We start from the raw sequence: 20,638 nt of genomic DNA, 5'->3' as shown, positions 1-20,638 counted from the left end.
GTTATTGCCTGTTTTCTCCTCTAGGATTTTGATGGGTTTCCTGTCTTACATTTAGGTCTTTCATCTATTTTGAGTTTATTTTTGTGTATGGTGTAAGAAAGTTGTCCAGGTTCATTCTTCTGCATGTTTCTGTCCAGTTTTCCCAACACCATTTGTTGAAGAGACTGTCTTTTTCCCATTGGATAATCTTTCCTGCTTTGTCAAAAATGAGTTGACCATACATTTGTGGGTCAATTTCTGGGTTCTCTGTTCTGTTCCATTGATCTGTCTGTTTTTGTGCCAGTACCATACTGTCTTGATGATTACAGCTTTGTAATACAACTTGAAGTGTTGAATTGTGATGCCTCCAGCTGTGATTTTCTTTTTTAACACTACTCTGGCTGTTTGGGGTCTTTTCTGGTTCCATACAAATTTTAGAATTGTTTGTTCTAGCTCTGTGAAGAATGTTGGGGTTATTTTGGTAGGGATTGCATTGATAGAGTTGTGGTATATCCTCACTGGCTGGGCTTGCTGTACATGGAAACTTTCTCCCCCTTGTTGGAGTAGTAAGGTAGGCTTCTTCCTGTTGGCAGTGCGAGGTATTTCTCTTCATGTTGGGGTCTGCAATTAATGAGTGGTAGGCTGTGAGAGATCCCCTTTCTGACCTCCCAGCTTCATTTGAAGTGGTGTTTTCTTTATACACTTTCCTATTCCCCCTCCTTTATGATCTTTCTCTGACAACATTGCTGATAAAGAGTCAGGTTTTCCATATTTAGTGGTTTTGCCTGTTGGTGCCAGAAAAGACCTTTCAACTTCCACATCAGAGAGAAAATACGTAACAGTTGAAAACCATCTAAGGCCACATTTGGGTAACAAAGTTAGGAGGGAGAGCTCTCAGGCATTTGTTATATAAAGTCTACACTTTATCAAGGTTATAAACACGGACAGTCATCTTGAAGCACTGAGCACTTTACTGGCTATATCATTTCTACAGAGTTTTGACATGCAACAGGTCCTCTGCACTTTTTTAATTGGGTTATTTGTTGTTTTGCTCTTTGAGTTGTATGATTTTTTTTTTTTTTTTTTTTTTTTAGTGTTTATTTTTTGAGAGAGAGAGTATGAGTGGGGGAGGTGCAGAGAGAGAGGGAGACACAGAATCCGAAGCAGGCTCCAGGCTCTGAGCTGTCAGCACAGAGCCCAATGTGGGGCTTGAACCCATGAACGGTGAGATCATGACCTGAGCCAAAGTCGGCCATTCAACCGACTGAGCTACCCAAGGTGCCCCTGAATTCTTTATTTATTTTAGATATTAATCTCATCAGATATATGGGTAGCAAATTTTTTTTGCATTCCATAGGTTGTCTTTTTACTTCATTGATAGTTCTTTATTACTTTTTAAATTACCACGACTGGCTTACATACACTTAACTTAGTATGTGACAGGCTATTCTAAGCACTTTTTTGATCTTATTTGATCATCATAATAACATTATGATTAGGTATTATTATTGCCACATTTTATAGAGGACCAGACAAGTCAGAGAAGGTATGTAATTTGCATTGTGTCATAGCCAGGATTTTAACCCAGACAGATAGACTCTAGAGTGTCATGTATTTTGTTACCAAACTTCATAGATCTTTCACTCCAAGTTCTGTTTCTTTTATTTTTCTCTTCCTATAACAGTAACAGATTTTCTTTTCTTTCCTTTTCTTTTTTTAAACAATACTGTTAAGTTTTACAGTGTGGTTTTATATTTGCTAGGACAAATTCTCACTCTTGGCCCTTCTTTCCCAAAGTTGGCACAGCTCTTTTTAAACCTTTATTTTCCCTATTCATTTTAGAATGAATATGTCAAATTTCTCAAAAGATTGAGCTGGAATTTTGAATGTAGTTTCTGTTTTGTTTATGTATTGTCACATAAACCATCCCTCAAATTTGTGGTTTAAATCAACAACAACATCTAATTTGCTTACAGAACTGTAATTTGGACAGGAGTTGGTCTGTGTTCACTGTGCATCAGCTAGGTATATGAAGGCAAGGGGCTAGAATAGTAATTTGTTGGCTTATTCATTCACATGTGTGACAGTTGATGCTTATCGTTGAGTGTGATCTTGGTGGGACTACAGCCCAGAACTTGTATATACAACCTTTACATGTGGCTTTTTTCCCCATCATGGTGCTGGCTTACAAAAGTGAGCATCCTGAGAAAGAGACCTTGTCAGAAGCCATATCCATTTTATGACCTACCTTTGGAAGTTAGGTAGTTGCATCTCTGCCCCATTCTTTTAGTTGAGGTGAATTATTAAGGCTAACCCCTATTTAAGGGGAAAGAAATTAAACTCCTGCTTTTTTTGTTTTTAAAGGAGGTTCCATGTCCAATGTGGGGTTTGAACTCATAACTGTGAGATCAAGAGCTGCATGCTCTACAGACCAAGCCAACCAGGTGCCCCTAAACTCCTGCTTTTTTATGTGAAGAGTGTCAGAAAATTTGCAGTCATATTTAATGCCACCACAGTGTTAATTTGTAACTTAATATGGATAGAATTGATATCTTTACTGTTTTTAAAGTTTTCATCCATGAACATCAATAATCTCTACATTTAGATCTGCTCTTAATGTCCTTTTTTTTTTTTTTTCATTTTTGAGAGAGAGAGAGAGCGAGAGAGAGAGAGAGAGAGCGAGCGCTAGTATGAGTGGGAGAGGGACAGAGGAAGAGGGAGAGAGAATCTCAAGCAGGCTGACAGGCTTCACACTCAGCTCTGAGCCTGACGTGGAGTGGGGGCTCCATTTCCATCTTAGGACCCTGAGATGACGACCTGAGCCTAAATCAGTCACCCAACCAACTGAGCTACCTAAGTGCTGCTGCTCTTTTTAATCGCCTTTTTTTTTTTCATTTTAAAAATCTTATTATGGATAATTTTAAACATATATAAGTAAAAATAGAATTATATAATGAAGCCTCTTAGAAACCATTGTCACCCAGCTTAAAAAATTATGAGCTCAAAGTCAAATATCTCCCTCCACAATTATTTTAAAGCAAATCCCACATATTTTATTTATAAACAACATTAAACATTTCAGTATGTATCTCTAATAGACAAGAGTCCTTTTTTCTTACATAACCACAATACCACATCACATTAAAAAAAAATAGTTTCTTAACGTCATCAAATATCCACTAAATGTTCAGATTTCCCTGAATTTGTTAGAATTTCCCTCCAACATTTTATGAAAAAAAAAAAACTTTAAGCATACAGCAATGTTGGAATTTACAATAAATGACCAGTTATGTACTGCCTAGATTTTACCATTATTAATATTTTACTATATTTTCACATACTTTACCATGTTTTTGTCTGTTACTCTATCCATAATGAATCTTATTTGTAAACAACTTTTTACAGTTAGTCAAATCAAGATCCAAGTATGATCTTTTGGTCTGAAAGCTACCTCCCCTTCACATACAGCCTACTTTGTTTTAACCTTGCAATTTATTTGTTTAAGAAACTGGGCCATATGTTTTTGGAGTTTTTTATAGTCTAGCTTTTGTTGTTTATATCCCTGTAGTGTTGTTGGGTATATTCCTTTCCCTCTCTGTTGTCTGTAAACTAGTGGTTAGGTCAAGAGGCATCACTGTTTAGATTTTTTTTTTTCTCCTTTAGTCTGTGATGATATAGATTTAAAGGTAATGAGCTGTTTAAAAACATGCCCTTCTTATGATGTATTATTATTCATTACGATACACTGCTAGTTTTAGTTAATATTTTACTTAATACTTCATAAATTAAAATAGACCTAATGTTCATCTTATATTCTTTATCTGATTTGGGAATTAAAATTATATTAATCCTTCTAAATTACCAGCTTTTTCTAATTTTTTCTTTCCTGAAGCCATCTGTATAGGATAGGGATTATCTCATTAAAGTTTGGTAAAACCATTTGGGTCAGGACCTTTTTTTTTTTCCTTCAGCCAGATCTCTGATTCCTGTTTTAATTTCTGTAATGATAATTGGTCTATATAAGTTACCTAGTTCTTCACATAATAATTTCTAGCATTTTTGTCTTTTTCTAGAAATTTATGTCCTGCAGGTTATCCAGGTTATGAACATAATTATTCATAGTTTCATTTTTCTTTTCAGTTTTACCTGTGATTATTTCTTTTTTATTCTATACTTTATATATTTTGTATTTTCTCTTTTTCTTTTATTTTTTGGTCTTGCTAAAACTGTCTTTTTTATTGACTTTGGTTTTGAAAGTTTCCAAGCATACATAGAAAGAAAAGAGAGTCCAAGGAACTTCCCAGCACTCATCACACAGGTTCAATAACCAGCAATATCTTGCATTTTTAGAAAAAAAATCTGAACTTTCCCCATTTAAAAAATCACTTCCACACAAAACCATAACCTTAAAAAATTAATAGTGGTTAATATCTAATAACAAGTCTGTAATCAAATTTTCCTAATTGTATAAAAATTTATAGTATACTATACAAATTAGGATCTAAAATAGATCCACTCATTGTAGATCTACATCTACATCTCTTAAGCTTTTATAAATCTCTTATAATTTAAAACAAGAGTTGGCACAGTTTTTCTGTAAAGTGTCAGATAGTAAATATTTTAGACTTTTGGGCTGCATCAGGTCTCTGTCCCATATTCATTTTTTTTAAAGAACCTTTAAAAAAATGTAAAAACTTCTCATAGCTTGAGAGCCATACCAAGGTGGGTGGCATTTGGCCCACATGTCATAGTTTGTCAACCTGGATATAGAACACTCTTCATTACCTACTTCTTTCTCCTCTCCCCACCATTGACTTGTTGAAGAAACTGGGTCATTTTTTCACTTTTGCTAATAGTTTCCTCATGGTGTCTTGGTTTGTTTTTTTGTTTTGATTTTTGTTTTATGTCTTCACCTGCAATTTTTTTTTTTTTTGGAGACAAGGTGTTAGATTTATAAGTTCAATCATATTTAGATTTTGTGTGTGTGTGTGCAGAATGCTTTGGTGATGTTATGTACATCTTATGTCACCTGAGAGGATAATTCCACATCAGATGGAGTTGCCTCACTTTTTGTGGAATTGGGTAGTGACAGCTAATACTTTGCCCAACAAACCTTCTCTTTGGGTTTTTATCACTTATTCCCTGAATGAGTTACTTCATTATAGGTTGCAACATGATGAGTTACTTCATTATAGGTTGCAACATGATGATTTTCTCATATTTTTTATTCTGTGTATATTTTAAAATTTGAATTCTTTTTTTTTCTCTGTCTAGAATTGCTTTACTTCATCTGTTAGGTTTATTTAGTTACAATTTAGTACAGCTCAAATTGGAAAAGTAGGATAAATACTTACTCTTTTAGTTTAATTATCAATTAAAAATCTTTTTTAATGTTTATTTTTGAGAGAGAGAGAGAGAGAGAGAGAATCAGAATGAGTGGGGGAGGGGCAGACACACACACACACACACACACACACACACACACACATTCTGAAGCAGGCTCCAGGCTTTGAACTGTCACCCCAGAGCTCGAAGTGGGGCCTGAACTCACCAACTGTGAGATCATGACCTGAGCTGAAGTCGGATGCTTAACCAACTGAGTCACCCAGGAACCCGTAATTATCACTATTTTAAGTTACAATTGGTGCCCTAGTAATCTCCACTAGTTTCCAGTTAGAGGTTTACTTATTTTATTAATTTTTCAAAAACCTAGCTTGTATTTTGTTATTTTTCTCGTCATTGTTGTCTATTGATTTTGATTCCTTTCTTTATTATTTTCTTCCTTTTTCTGTGTTTGGATCCTGATTTTTCCCCAACTTTCTGAGTGTTTAGCTTGTTGGTTTTAACATTTGTCTCTGATTAGTGCAGGATTTCTCAACCTGAGCACTTTTGATAATTTGGGTTAGATAATTTTTTGTTGTTGGGGGACTGGCATGTGCATTGTAGGATATTTAGCCGGAGCGTTGGCCTCTAGCCATTTGATGTCAATAGTGTACTTTCCTTTCCCCTTTCCCCACAGTTGTGACTATCAGAAATATACTGCCAAATGTCCCCTGGAGGACAAAACACTCTTCGTTGAGAACCACAGGGGTAATGCATTTAAAGATACAGATTTTGGGGACACCTGGGTGGCTCAATTGGTTGAGTGTCTGACTTTGGCTCTGGTCATGATCTCTCAGTTTGTGAGTTCGAGTTCCTGAACAGGCCTGCTGCTGTTGGCGCAGAGCCCACTTGGGATCCTCTGTCTCCCTCTCTCTCTGCCTCTCCCCTGCTCATGCTCTCTCTTTCTCAAAAAAATAAAAGTAAAGATACAGATTTTTTTCTTAAATAATACCATAGTTATTGCTTGCCTTAGTTATAGTCCATACATTGTCTTTCAGTCTGAGTACGGGTCTATAATTCCTAATCTGTAATTTTGAAATCAGAAGGCTCTGAAGAAGTAACTTTTCTCCTAGATTTGACTGACACCAATTGCATTTGATGACAAAACCTGACCTGAATAGACATGAGACTATTTATAGTATTTATTTCTGACTTACTTATTTCTTATAGTTCATATATTTTGCTGCAGAGGTATTAATATGTGGTTATGGAGTATTGCATTAGATCTCACTGGAGGTGTTAAATTATATATGAAATATGTACTGTTCAAAACCTAAAAATTCTGAATTCTGAGTCATGTCTGTCTTGGTCAAAATGATTTTTGGTAAGCAGCTGTGGACAAGAATTTCATAATTTCCTCTTTGAAATACCTCTAAGGGGTGCCTTGGGTGGCTCAGTGGGTTAAGTGTCCAACTTCAGCTCAGGTCATGGTCTCACAGTTCACGAGTTTGAGCCCTGCATTGGGCTCTGCCCTGACAGCTCAGAGCCTAGAGCCTGCTTTGGATCTGTGTCTCCCTCTCTTTCTGCCCCTCCCTTCCATCACTCTATCTCTCTGTCTCTCTGTCTCTGTCTCTCAAAAATAAATAAACTTAAAAAAAAATTAGACATATCTCTATAATTTGGGTTAGTTTCCAAGCATAGGGTTTTTTTGTTTTTTGTTTTTTTAAAGCTTGATGTCAGGTATGCTATTTTGGTTAGAGTGAAGCTTTGGATAAAGGAATGGGAAGAGGGGTGCCTGGCTGGCTCAGTCAGTAGAGCATGTGAGTCTTGATCTCAGGGCTGTGAGTTCAAGTTCCATGTTGGGTGTAGAGATTACTTTAAAAAAAAGGGGGGGGGGCACCTGAGTGGCTCAATTCATTAAGCGTCCGACTTCAGCTCAGGTCACGATCTCACTGTTCATGAATTTGAGTCCCGCATTGGGGTCTCCACTGTCAGCACAGAGCCTGCTTTGGGTCCTCTGTCTCCCTCTCTCTCTGCCCTTCCCCTGCTCGTTCACATACACAAACTCACTCTCTCTCAAAAATAAATAAACCTTAAAAAAAAAAAAAAAGGAATGGGAAGCTGTAAGAGTAGAAAGGTGAACTGGGGCCAGACTGAAAGGGACCATACAAGTTTAAGGGGTTTTTATTTTGTTCTGCAGCCAACATTAAGACCAGGCAGGCAATTCATTTGGTTTGGTGGCTGAGTCTTTGTTTCAGAGCTTTTATATTTACTTGGTCACTGTCTGTTAATAGGTAAGCACTCTCTAATCATCCGTCTTCACTTCTTACTACTTGGTGCTGTATATTTCCCAGTTCTGAGCTCCCAGGTCTTCTGTAATCTTTTGTATTCCATACTGTACTTGGGACATTGTTCCCAGTCAGAGAACTGGGATGGATGTGGAACTCAATTGTGTGCTTGGTTACAATCAGATTACAATCCTCTACTACCTGTTGTCCAGTGCCTGAAAGTTACTGCATATGTTTTGTCCTATTTTATAGTTGTTTATGGTTTGAAGGTAAGTCTGGTACCAATCATTCTGACAAGGAAGCAGAAGTCTCTTACTCCTTTGAAACATATGCCATTTGTCTGTTTTCTCATTGATATCAATCTCCAGGTCATTTGTGTTCGTTTATAGATGACTTTGATTTGTGGGTTATAAACTTTCTCTCCATTTTAAATCTTATCATCATTCTAGGTGACTTCAGTGCTTGTGTGAATAACCAACCAAATAGTCTATCTTGAGGTGATTCCTTTTCAGCCTTCCACTTGGATCAACATACAGTGGCCCTTATTATCACCAGAAAGAGCTTTACCTCCAAAATCTTAAAAAACAAGTATCCTTCTTGCTGACCATTGTCTACTTCTTTCATTCAGTCAGTCACATTGTACCTGCTCCTTGACTTCTCAGCCCCCTGACTCCTTTGTTTTCTTCCTATCTGTTATTTCACTTCTGTTGTTGCTTTCCTATGCAGTTTAGAGTTGGTCTAGCTTAGAATCCATGGTTCATCACTTCAACCACTCTCTTACCAGAATCCTTAACTCCTTTCTATGCACTCACCTGACAAAATTCAAATCTTGGATCAATGATGCTGCTTGCTTTTTTAGTGTTTATATCTTGGTCACTGAATGCCAAGAGAAAGTCCCAAATCTGTAAACTTAACTCTTCAACTTCAGTATTGTCCAGCAGTTCCTCAGAATACCCTTTTCTTTACTTTTCCTGAGCAGCTGTTTCAGAACTTCCCCAATCTGCTAGAACTTATCTTGCAACCTTTGCCTTTTCTCTGAGCATCTCCTATTTCACTTGAAGGCCACTATATTTTAATCCTCACTACTGAATTGACAGGTTTAACTGCATTCCCATCCATCTGTTCTTTCTCTCTGGTATTTGGGAAGAGATATCTCCCCCTCTTATTACTATTCTATTTAGGCTCTGAATCCCAACTACTGCTGTCTTCACTAGGATGTTATTCAATTAGTTCTTCTCTCCTTCCTTTTTTTCTCTTTTCTTCTGCTATCCTGTCAACATTTAAATATGATTAGGTTTTACTAAACATTTTCACTCATTATCTTCCTCCAGCCACCACCTTAGCCCATCGTTCCTTTAAAAAGTGAATTCACCACATTTACCAACTTTACTTTTTTACTTCCATTTCACTCTGTAATCCACTGTGGTCCTTTGCCATTCTACTAAAATTGCTTTTGCCAGTTCATCAGTGCCTTTTTTTGTTGCTAAAACTTCTCAGTTGCTAAACTGTCTTTTACTTAATTTTACAAATATTTGATCATGTTAACTACTTTGTCCCTGTTGATTGATTGATTGATTTTTTTGCCTTGACAGCTTTTATGACTTGATCCTTGGTTTTCTTCCCAGCTCTTCTAATTCCTTTATAAATTTATCTGGCTCTGCTTATTTCTTAAACGTCTCTCTTCTTTTTTCATTCTGTAGCTTTTCCTTTGGTCATTTCATTTATTCCCATGACTTCAGTGACTTTTATGTGATAATCCCCAAAATCTTTTCCTTAGCCCATATTCTCTGCAGAGATTTAAACTACCCAATATTTAACTGCTCATGAAGCATCTCGGCTTGCCATGTTTTAAGACACTTGAAATTTAGCATGTCCAAAGAGAACTGATTTTTTTACCTATTCCTTCAGCTCACATAATCAACAACTCAGTCCTCTTAATTCTTCCTCTTAGGTGTTGCAGAACAATCAGCTTTTTATCTCTGTATTGGCTATCCTTTTATTCCTGTGGATTACTGCAGCTTTCTAATTAGCCTGCATGTTTCCAGTTTAGGCTGCTATCTCTATACTGCAGCCAGAGTGGTTTTTTGATTATAGAGTCTAGTGATACCACTCTCCTTCGTAAAACTTTGAAAATTCCTAAAATCTTCTTAAAACTCTTCATTGTCTCCTAGATATTACTTGTGGTAGATGACAGAAACTAAACTCACACTAGGTTTGACAAAGAGTGGAATCCTTGGAAGTTTTTGTAAGTGCAGAAAGAACTGGAGTTGTAGTAGCTAGGCTTCAGAGACACATAGAACCGGAATTTAAAATGCAACCAATACTTTCTTCACTTCCCTTTTTCTCTTTCTGTGGCCTGGCTTCATTCTCCTCTCACCTCTACATAGTGATTTGTGGACTGAAGAACTAGCACCACAGTTTGTACCTTATACAGTTATCAATTAATAGACATAATGTGGTTATTGGGATTTGAACTGTGTTGTTGGGGGACTGGTGTTTCACAAAATTGTGCTAACAAAAATTTGTGCATATCAGGACTGTGCAGTATGAGGACTGCCTGTATTGAGACATGTTAAGATGCCTTATTTTATGACTCCATATCATCTGGCTTCTGTTTCTTTTCTTTTTTTTTTTTTAATGTTTATTTTTGAGACACAGAGAGCATGAACAGGGGAGGGGCAGAGAGAGAGGGGGACGGAGGATCCTAAGAGGACTCTGTGCTGACAGCGGCAAGCCTGAATGGGGCTTGAAGTCATGAACCATGAGATCATGACCTGAGCTGAAGTGGGACTCTAAACTGACAGCCACCCAGACACCCCTGTTTTGTTTTGTTTTGTTTTGTTTTGTTTTGTTTTGTTTTAAGATTCATCTTAAAGCCACTTTGTCCTTGGAGCTATGCTCAAATCTTAGTTCATGTGGTTTTCCCAAGTTTGAATTCCCCTGTCTCTTTCCAAGTCCCTCATTTCTCTACCCTATTCTTTTCTGTTGGGTTTCTGCTACTCACTCTTTTAAGCTTTTCCATAGATACTGCTTTCTTTGAAAAAAGCTTTTTGTCCTTTTAAATTTGGGTTATATATTCTGCCTGAGGTGTTCCCATATCATGTATGCTTTCTCTTGTCATAATATAGAACACATGATCACACTGTATTGTGCTCATTTACTTACCTGTTACATCTACTAGATCATGTTTTCCATGCATGTAAAGATCATGGCAGTGCTGTTCCCAGTTGTCTCCCTAGAGTGTAGTACTGGGTAGCACAAAATATTAGTCAGTAAAGTTTTTTTTGATTTAATGAAAAATAATCAGAATTTTGATGGTGTATTAATACTACCAATATTATTGGAAGGTCTTTTGGAAAAATATAGACTAGTCAAACCTAGGTACCAAATTACAAAATACTGAAAATTTATACTTTCATATACTTTAAATGAAATGTACATTTGATAGCATGCATTCTGTGATCCTTAGAGTTAAATAAATATATCAGAGACATGACAATTGGAGATCTGTCTTCAGTCTGATATGGTAGGTGCTTAATAAATACTTGTTGAATCATTGAAGGAATAACTTAAATTTTATACTTTTGTTTGGTTGTAATAATTATTTTCATTTATTTCTAAGGTATCTTCATGTTTTAATGATCTTCTGGTCATTTGTTGCTGGAGTTGTTACCTTCTATTGCTCATTGGGACCAGATTCTCTCTTACCAAATATATTCTTCACAATAAAATACAAACCCAAGGTAAAATTTTTGTGTTCTTATTTTTGAAAGAGTCAGCATGTATTATCTGTGCTGTTTAATATTATTATTGAAAGGATGTTAAAGCAGTGATTTAAAAAATCCATCTGCTATTATTTAATAGTGGAAGACATTAAGAACATATTCAAAATGAAATTTATGTGTATATTTTTGAAGGTATATAGTTCTACAGGGAGCTATGAAAAGAAAATACAAAATTTTCAGAAAGTTGAGATCCATAATTTTATTTTATTTTTTAATGTTATTTATTTTTGAGAGTGTGAGAGAGTGTGAGCAGGAGAGGGGCAGAGAGAGAGGGAGACACACAAACCAAAGCAGGCTCCAAGCTCTGAGCTGTCAGCACAGTTCACGAACTCATGAATGTGAGATCATGACCTGAGCTGAAGTTGGACACTTAACCTACTAAGCAACCCAGGTGCCCTGAGATCCATAATTTTAGAGTGTCCTCTAACTGCATATTAACCATGAAGACAATAAATTAAGACAGAGTTTCCCAGATTGGTTGTATAGTAGAATCACCTGAGGAATCTTTAAAATAGAGATTCCTAGGCCTTCCCACCAGATTTTGGTGGAATAGTTCTTGGTTAGGACCTCATAGTCAGTATTTGTTAAAGGCTTTCCAGGTGATTCTGAGGCACAGACACAATTAGGGAACTCTGGATTAAATGATCTAACCCTGTTAATTTCCTAAATGTCTTTTTGCTCCATAAAAAGAGACAGAAATAATTAGGAAGTTTGCTTAACCAAAATAATTTGTATATCTGAAATTTCATTAGGGTGGTAGTGTACTGAATTTATGTCGAGTAGGCAAAGTCACTAGTGTGTAGATATCTTGAAGTCTCACTTAATAATTCTTCAAGTTAATTCAGTCCCTCTTTTTAGATTTGTTGGTATTTCTACTAAGAAAAAAACACAGAGGAAGGGGGTGCCTCATATTTGAATGATTATTTATTTTGAGAGAAAAAGACAGCATGTGCACATGTGTGCACGAGTGGGGGAGGGTCAGAAAGGTAATCTCAAGCAGGCTCCCCATGCTCAGTGTGGAGCTAGACACGAGGCTTGATCCCATGATCATGAGATCATAACCTGAGCCAAAACCAAGAATGGGATGCTTAACTGACTGAGCCACCCAAACGCCCCCAGTGATGCCCCATATTTTGTCAGGAACATTACTTCTCTTTCTCCTAATTGAAGTTAAGGTTTTAGAGAAATAAAAAATAGTTTTTTCTTACATTTTTTCAGTAGAGTATCATTTTCAAATATAGATTGATTTTTCTTTTTTTAATAAGTGAACATAACAACTGTCCTTAATTTTAAGCTTGGAAATTTGGCTTAGGTATTATAATGCATTTCATCAGGTATTTTTTCTCCTTGATTTGGCAGTTTAATTTAGCCAGCAGTATTTATTACAAGGAATGATTTCAGAGTTACAGCATACAAGTGATAATTTTTTAAAAAATTTGCTGAATTTATACATTGATAAGCTTTTGAAAAGATTATTCTCTTTAGTAAAGATTAAGTGTAAAGTAAAGGCAAATCTCTCCCCTTCCTCATTTCCCTTTTTTAGCAGTTAGGACTTCAAGAATTATTTCCTCAAGGTCGTAGCTGTGCTGTTTGTGGTAAAGTGAAATGTAAACGACATAGGTAAGTTAAACGTTTTTTATGTGTTGATCCTTCCAATTACCTTTTGGATTTCAAGCATTTTAATTGTATGATTTTCTTTAGGCCTTCCTTACTACTTGAAAACTACCAGCCATGGCTAGATTTGAAAATTTCTTCCAAGGTTGATGCATCTCTCTCAGAGGTAACAGATTTATGTAATATTGTCAAATATACTCAAGCGGAAAATATTAAATACTATGGAAACTTTAGTCAAGGAACATCTTAATATATGCCACCTAATTAATTCTTGACTAGATAGTTGGTTATTATGAAATATGCAACTCAAATGGTAAGTTAGAAATGTTTTTGGATCCTATGTCTAATTTAAATGGACATTTTAGCCAAAGAAAGCACTGTTTTACCTAGATATTGCTTAACTTTATAACAATAGTCATCTTTATGGTAAGACAATACTATTTTGTAATTCCAAAAGGAGACATGAGCTATAAGGAGCAAGTCTGTCCTGCTGAATTATGATCCCAGTTTTGACACTGGCTGAAGGGTAGAGTGGAGGACAGGATACTTGTCACGGTTTCTACATAATGTAGGAATAAAATGCTCCCTTTTCTTTGTTGCAGTCACATTTTATATGCACCTTTTGGGTAACATATATTTTAGTTATTTCTTTTAGAGACTTTTTTTCCCCATTGATCTGAGAAAGCAGTCAAGTCCTTGAAGGCAGAGAGTAGGGTCCCATTTGTTCCCAGCACTAACCATAGTGCCAGATATTTTGTTGGTAGTTGATAGATATGTACTGAATTAAGTTGAATGCTAATTAGTTGAAGAATAGCATTAGGCTCCTGAATCCTACCTAATTATCTTCTTTTCCAATTTGTATCCTTCGGCTACATAAATGCCCAACTGTTGGCACTTTTCTTTTTCATTTCTTCTGTAAGTCCTTTTTCATCTTCAAGATTCCTTGATTTAGGACTATGCTGTCTAGTATGGTCGCCACTAGCCACATGTGGCTGTTAATAAACAACTTGGAATGTATTAGCCCAAATTGAGATGTGATTTTGAGGATTTAGTAAGAAAAAAGGAAGGTAAAGTACCCTATTATATATTTTATTGATTACATGTTGAAATGATAATATTTTAGATATATATTGGTTTAAATAAAATATATTGTAAAATCAATTTCACCTGTTTCTTTTTACTTTTTAGAAAGTGTAGGTACTAGAAAATTTAAGACTACATATGTGGCTCACATTACATTTTTATTGGAGAGTGCTGATTTGATGAGGTCTGCTGAAGATAAGACCTCTAATAAGAGTATTATGTGTCTTTGGCACTTCATTAATTTCTTAAAAAAAAAAAAAAAAAAGAAAGAACTTAAGGGAAGCTCCTGGCTGACTGCCTGGCACTTATTGGTGTTCAGTAAATATAAGCTCCAACATTTAAAAACATTTTTTGAGATTTTACTATAGGCAGGAACTGGACTTGGCTCCAGGAATAGAAGGAGAAATAAGATATGGTCACTTTCTTCTAGGAATTTCAATCTAGGAGGGGAGGTAGGCATATAAACAGGTACATACAATATAATGTAAATGCAGGCAATAATGGAAGAAATGTGCAATGTATATTATTAGTACAGAGGAAGAAATGAATAACTGTTGAGAGGGGCAACCAGAAAGTATAACTAGAAGTTATACTTCTATACTTCTATAACTGATAGTGTGTGGAAAAAGGTATTTCATGGTTTAGGAAGAGCTTTTGAAAGGAAAGAGAGGCCTTGAAACAAGGTGTTCAGTAAGCTGGAGGGCAAAATGTGAGGGAGGATGTGGGCAGTGAAGATACTATATTGTAGCAGCTAATATTTATTGGTTATTGCTCTATATTAGGCATAATACTAATTACTTATTTTCTGAAATCACACAACCTATAAAATAGGTGCTATTATTGATTAATTTACCAGAACTGGACTTTAGAGGGTTTTAATAATTTTCTCAAGTTCATAGCTGCTTGGTAGCAGAACTCACTCTAAAACCCGAGTCTGGCTTAGTTCTTAACCAGTTTATATTTATTTCTTTATTTTTTAATTTTCTTTTTAATGTTTATTTATTTTTGAGACAATGCGAGAGACAGAGTGCAAGCAGCGGAGGGGCAGACAGAGGGAGGCAAAGAATCTGAAACAGGCTCCAGGCTCTGAGCTGTCAGCACAGAGCCTGACGTGGGGCTCAAACTCATGAACCATGAGATCATGACCTGAGCCAAAGTAGGACGCTTAACCAACTGAGCCACTCAGGTGCCCCTTAACCAGTTCTTATATGGCCCTTTAGAAATCAGATCATCAAAAGACTAAAAGGACTTTGCTGAAGGAGTGTAATTGATCATGGAAGCCAGTGATTTTTGAACTGTGTAACTGGAGTTTTCAGATGTGACTCATAGGATGTAGTGGGAGGTGAAAAGAAAGTAATGGTCACAGCTGCTGGCAGACATCTTTCTCCCACCCCTTTAAAATTAGTGCAGCTCCACTTTTCTTACTTTGATATATTGTGGTTTGAGAAATTGAAGGTTTATACGGGGTAGGGGGGATAATATGTTCAAATATATGTTTTAGGTTACTCTAACAGCTTTGTGGTGGGTAGAAGGGAGCTAGCTTGGAAGGAGACTAGTTTAGAGGCTGTTGCTACAATTTAGGAGTGAGAAAATAAGGACTGATCAATGGAGCTGTAGAAGAGAGCTACTCAGGATGTAAAATCAATAGTAATTAGTGATTGGAATTGGGAAATAAAATAAGACCAGATGTTTAATGGCAGACTTTCTAGTTTCTGTGTCATATCCCTGCTTATATGTATTTTATTTTCCCACTTGATAATCACCAGTGCTTAGTTTTTCTAATTAAAAAAATCAAATCTTGCCTTAATATTTAGAGAATCTGTAACCTTTCTTATTGCTGCCAGAGAAGGAATATAGGCATATAGTCAGATTAGATATATTGTTTCATTCTCTCCTTACTGCTTTTAAAAGTTACTGCCCACTGTTGCAAGTCTTTATTATTTTTTATTATTTTTTAAAACTTTCGGTTCTACATTTGCAATAGACACATTTTTTTTAATGTTTATTTGAGAGAGAGAGAGAGCATGAGCAGGGGAGGGTCATGTGGGGGCGGGGGGACATAGGATCTGGAGCAGGCTCTGTGCTACTAGCAGTGAGCCCAATGTGGGGCTTAAACTTAGGAACCATATGATCATGACCTGAGCTGAAGTTGGATGCTCAACTGACTGAGCCACCCAGTCACCCCGTTGCAGGTCTTTTTAAAAATTAACATACTGCTACACCCAGACACAAGAAATGGAAAGTTTTTTTTGTTTTTGTTTTTGTGTTAATGTTTATTTATTTATTTTGGGAGAGAGAGAGGGAGAGAGCGAGCAGGGAAGGGGCAGAGAGAGAGAATCCCAAGCATGTTCCACACTGTCAGCCCAGACAGCCCAATGCAGGGCTCAAACTCCCAAACTGTGAGATCATGACCTGAGTTGAAATCAAAAAGATGCTCAACCAGCTGAGCCACCCAAGTGCTCCAAGAAATGTAAAGTTTAACACCTAGGGTTTCTTTAGTTTTGTTACTTTTTACTTATAATTTATATACTGATTATAAATTTACAGCCTAAAATTCTCACAAAGTAAACATATCCATATAACTAGCACCCAGATCAAGAAACAAAGCATTATTAGCACCCCAGAAGTCCCCCTCATTGTTTTTTTAGATACAATTCTCCCTTCTGAAGTAATCACTTATACCTAAATTTGACCCTTATAAAAGTAATCACTGATTCCTAAATTTGACCCCTTATGTAAGTCTTACCTACTTGTTTCTTCATTTTATTCAAGGAATACTGATTTATAGAGAAAGTTAGGAATCTAAAAGGCTAACCTATATTTTTCTTCTTTCCATAGAACTTGTATTTCAGTGACTCTTCAGAGAAGTCAGGAAAAATTTCAGTGTTTTTTTTTTTATTTAATTGTAGGAATATTTAGAAATGTGTGTATATCATTCTAATAGCAATTTTTCTTTTTATGGAGTTTTACGGCTTTCACATATGTTCTTTTTTTTAATGTTTATTTATTTTTGAGAGATAGAGCATGTTTGCATACAAGCAGGAAAGGGGCAGAGAGAGAGAGGGGGAGAGAGAGAATTCCAAGCAGGCTCCTCGCTGTCAGCGCGGAGCCCACCTTGGGGCTTGGACTCAGGAACCGTGAGATCATGACCTGAACTGAAATCAAGAGTTGGACACTTAACCAACTGAGCCACCCAGGTGCCCCTCATATTTTGTTTTTGATCATCACAACAACCATGTAAGGTTGACATACACACTTTGTCATGTGAAAGTATGATATTAGATGTCAATATTTAGGATAATAAAATTGGTTCTTGGTGATATATATTATTTAGTAGTATGGTTTATTTTCCTAGAATTAGTTAATTAATTTGATTTTTCTTTAAAAAATAATTTTTATACAGGTTCTTGAATTAGTGTTGGAAAACTTTGTTTATCCGTGGTACAGGTATGTTCTTTCTATAATACCTTTTTTCTTTACTGAATACAATGAAGTGTGCTAATGAAATGTTTTCAGTGTAGGCCGGGATTTCTCAACTTTGTCACTATTGACATTTTAGGCCAAGTAACTCTTCTTTTGGAGGGGCTGTCCTGTGTATTATAGGATGTTTAGCAGAACTCCTGGCCTTTTTCCATTAGCTACCAGTAATACTCCCTCATCCTCTTATTTGTGATCATCAAAAATGTCTTCAGAGATTGCCAGATATTACCTGGGAGGCATAATTGGCCCTAGATAAGAACCATAGACATAGGCAATCAATTAACAGTTTAGTGACAGTAAAGAAGAAAAACCTAGGCTGCTTTTTGAAGGAAAATCAACTTAGAGAATTTATCACTCCTGAATGTAGTAACTTAATATTTTGTATGCGCTTTTTACATTTGAAATAATTGTACATTTAGAGGCAAATTTATATTCAGATGTTTCATTAAATTGAAATATAATTTTAATAGTATTTTCCTAGAATATTAATGTTTTTTTTCCAAAGTAACTGTTTTTAGTATCTGCTATGGATGTACAAGCACTCTCTGCCTTGGAAGGATATAGAAAATACTCTAGATCTAAAAAATTAATCTAGTTTGAGAATCAGAAATTCAAATCATATACTTAATAAATGTTTCCTTACAAAAACATCGTGTATTTAGTTACATATTTGAACACTTACACCTATATGACTTACAGGTGTAATATTCAGTGACATCTGTCTTAATTTTATATATTTTGAATTTTCTAATTAAAAGCCGCTAGTAGGTGAGATGCTCTATATGTATTAAACTTAATATCCAATTTATATGCCATATTTTCCTGAAAAGCTATGTAAATTAATATTTTTATGTTGGATTCTGTCTTAAATATGGGGCATTTGCCATTTAAGTAAAGTTGATGATAAGTCTTTTTGTATAATGAATCCTGTTGTGAATATTCCCCTCACTCCTGCCCGTGTAATGACTCTTCATTAAAGCTGGCTGTATTTCTAAATATTAAAGTATGTATTTTCTCTTCAGTGTAGTTATTGATACTGAAATAGCCACTTTCCTGGGATTAATAGTAGGAAGTGTGGTTAATACAATTATCTTCTTTATTCTGCCAAGAGACTAAATAGCACCATCTCCAAGTTCAGGATATCACCATTATACATACCTTTCTCGCTTGCTTTGATTAGGGAAGTGACCTAATTCTTCTAGGGACCTCAAGACTTCAAGAAAATGAAAAGTAGCTTCTCAGAAGAAAGTTGTTAAAATTTCCGTTTAAAAATGTTTGAGTTTCACTTTATTTTCTTTTTCAAATAGAATTATTATTTTTTACCCTTTACAATCAGTTTATAATATTAATCTATAAATATTTTAAACCAAATTAAAATTTTGTATTAATTTAATTCTGTTGCTCCTCTCATATTATTCTTTGTTTTGTTTCTTAGAAATTTCTTTAATGATGTTTAGAAAATGATTGTAGTATTGTAAAAATATAACTTTGTATATGGGGTTGTCTACAGGGAAATATATACTACAGTTTACTTAGTAATGATTATGTCTTGGTACTAGAATTATGGGAGATGCTTATTTTTCCATTGTACATTTTTATCTTTTATTCTGTAATGTAATGCATTGTTTAAAAAGCAAAGGAAAATAGCATAATTAAAAGGAAAAAAAGAGGAAGTTCTGAACTTTCCCGGGTTTGTGGAAGGAGTAATGGTGTATTTCTCTGAGCTCTTAAATGCTTGCTTTTCTCCTTAATTGAAGGGATGTAACAGATGATGAGTCCTTTGTTGATGAACTGAGAATTACATTACGGTTTTTTGCATCTGTCTTAATTCGAAGGATTCACAAGGTATATATTTATAATGAGAAATTTGGGAATTTGGGGTTTTATTATTCCTAAAAAGGTGGTTTTTTTTTTAGATCTTAGTTTTACTTTATCCTATACTATAAGTATTTTTTTCTTCACTTTAATTTTTTTAGATTAAAAGGTAAATGGATCATTTTTGATTTATTGATAAGTTTTACTTCCTTTAATGCTAATGCACCTTGGTTTGTAGTAATTAGAAATAAAAAGACAACTAAAGACAACTGTAGGAAAAAAAGTCTCGTTCTAGTTAGATGAATTTATTGAGTAAATGGAGATGATTATGATCTACTTTTTAAAAAAATGTTTCAAGTCATATGTTTGGGTCTTTGTATGTAGTTACAGTATGTTGGCTATAGACACACATGCTTGTATACTGCCTTGTCAGTTTGATAGAATTGAGCACATTGACAATAAACTGGTGTATATCATCTCTCTACAGTTACTAAATAAAGGTATATCTTGTTAAATGTTTCTATACTTTTTTGAGAAATTAACAAAATAGTCAATCACTGTAGAAAAGATATGCAAAAATATGAATAAGCAGTTCACAAAAGAAAAATAAAAATGGCCAATGAACACTTGAGACTATGTTGTCTCGCATCAAATAAATACAGTTTTTTGATGAGATGCTCTTCTGTTGCCTATCAGATTGGGAAAGAATGATAATGTCTAGTAATGGTCATTGTGGGGAAACAGGCAGAACAAGTACAAATCCAAATTGGTATAACTCATATACTGGAGGGCAGTTTGGTAATCTTTAACAAAAGACTTAAAAACGTCTATACTCCCAAATTTAATTATATTTTTGATAATATATTTTAAATAAATAATCATGAGATGTATGTAAAAATGAATGCTCGAAGATTCATTGTAGTATAATTTAAGAAAAGGAAAACTGAAAAGAAAATCTGATGTCTAATGATAAAATTGTTGATTAAAATATAGAACATGCTAATTATAGAATCCTGTACAGCCATGAAAAATCGTTTTGTAGAATAGTATTTATTTACATGAGAAATTATTTTCCTTATATAATCAAGTGGAAGAGGCTGGAAAATAATATATGTGGTATTTTTCCACATTGAAAACAAAGCTTACATATTAAAGCTTGTTAATATGTGTATTAAGTACATATGTATCCTTATTGTTAACTCTTACCAACATGATGGGTTGATGCTGATTTTTGGTTCTTACCATGCACTTCTTTCAGTTCATCTTTATTTT

The 20,638-nt window shown here is 35.1% G+C and overlaps 1 protein-coding gene across 10 annotated transcripts in view; it reads left to right on the top strand.

Annotated features, from left to right (window-relative positions):
• Positions 1 to 20,638, top strand: part of SNX14 (sorting nexin 14) — a 124,443-nt gene that overhangs the window by 7,293 nt on the left and 96,512 nt on the right. For 7 of the 10 annotated variants that reach the window (XM_045057808.1, XM_019830924.3, XM_011282477.4 and 4 more), the window contains exons 2-6: positions 11,212 to 11,332; positions 12,918 to 12,994; positions 13,076 to 13,154; positions 17,475 to 17,518; positions 19,309 to 19,396. In XM_045057808.1, the coding sequence (XP_044913743.1) occupies positions 11,212 to 11,332; positions 12,918 to 12,994; positions 13,076 to 13,154; positions 17,475 to 17,518; positions 19,309 to 19,396 (409 nt within the window). The remainder of the gene's footprint in view (positions 1 to 11,211; positions 11,333 to 12,917; positions 12,995 to 13,075; positions 13,155 to 17,474; positions 17,519 to 19,308; positions 19,397 to 20,638) is intronic. The other 3 variants (XM_023254160.2, XM_023254163.2, XM_023254162.2) reach the window with 1 other exon arrangement.

Source organism: Felis catus, chromosome B2, assembly GCF_018350175.1.
Source record: "Felis catus isolate Fca126 chromosome B2, F.catus_Fca126_mat1.0, whole genome shotgun sequence".
In the NCBI taxonomy this organism is placed as follows: domain Eukaryota; kingdom Metazoa; phylum Chordata; class Mammalia; order Carnivora; family Felidae; genus Felis; species Felis catus.
This window is presented reverse-complemented; position numbering and strand designations above follow the sequence as displayed.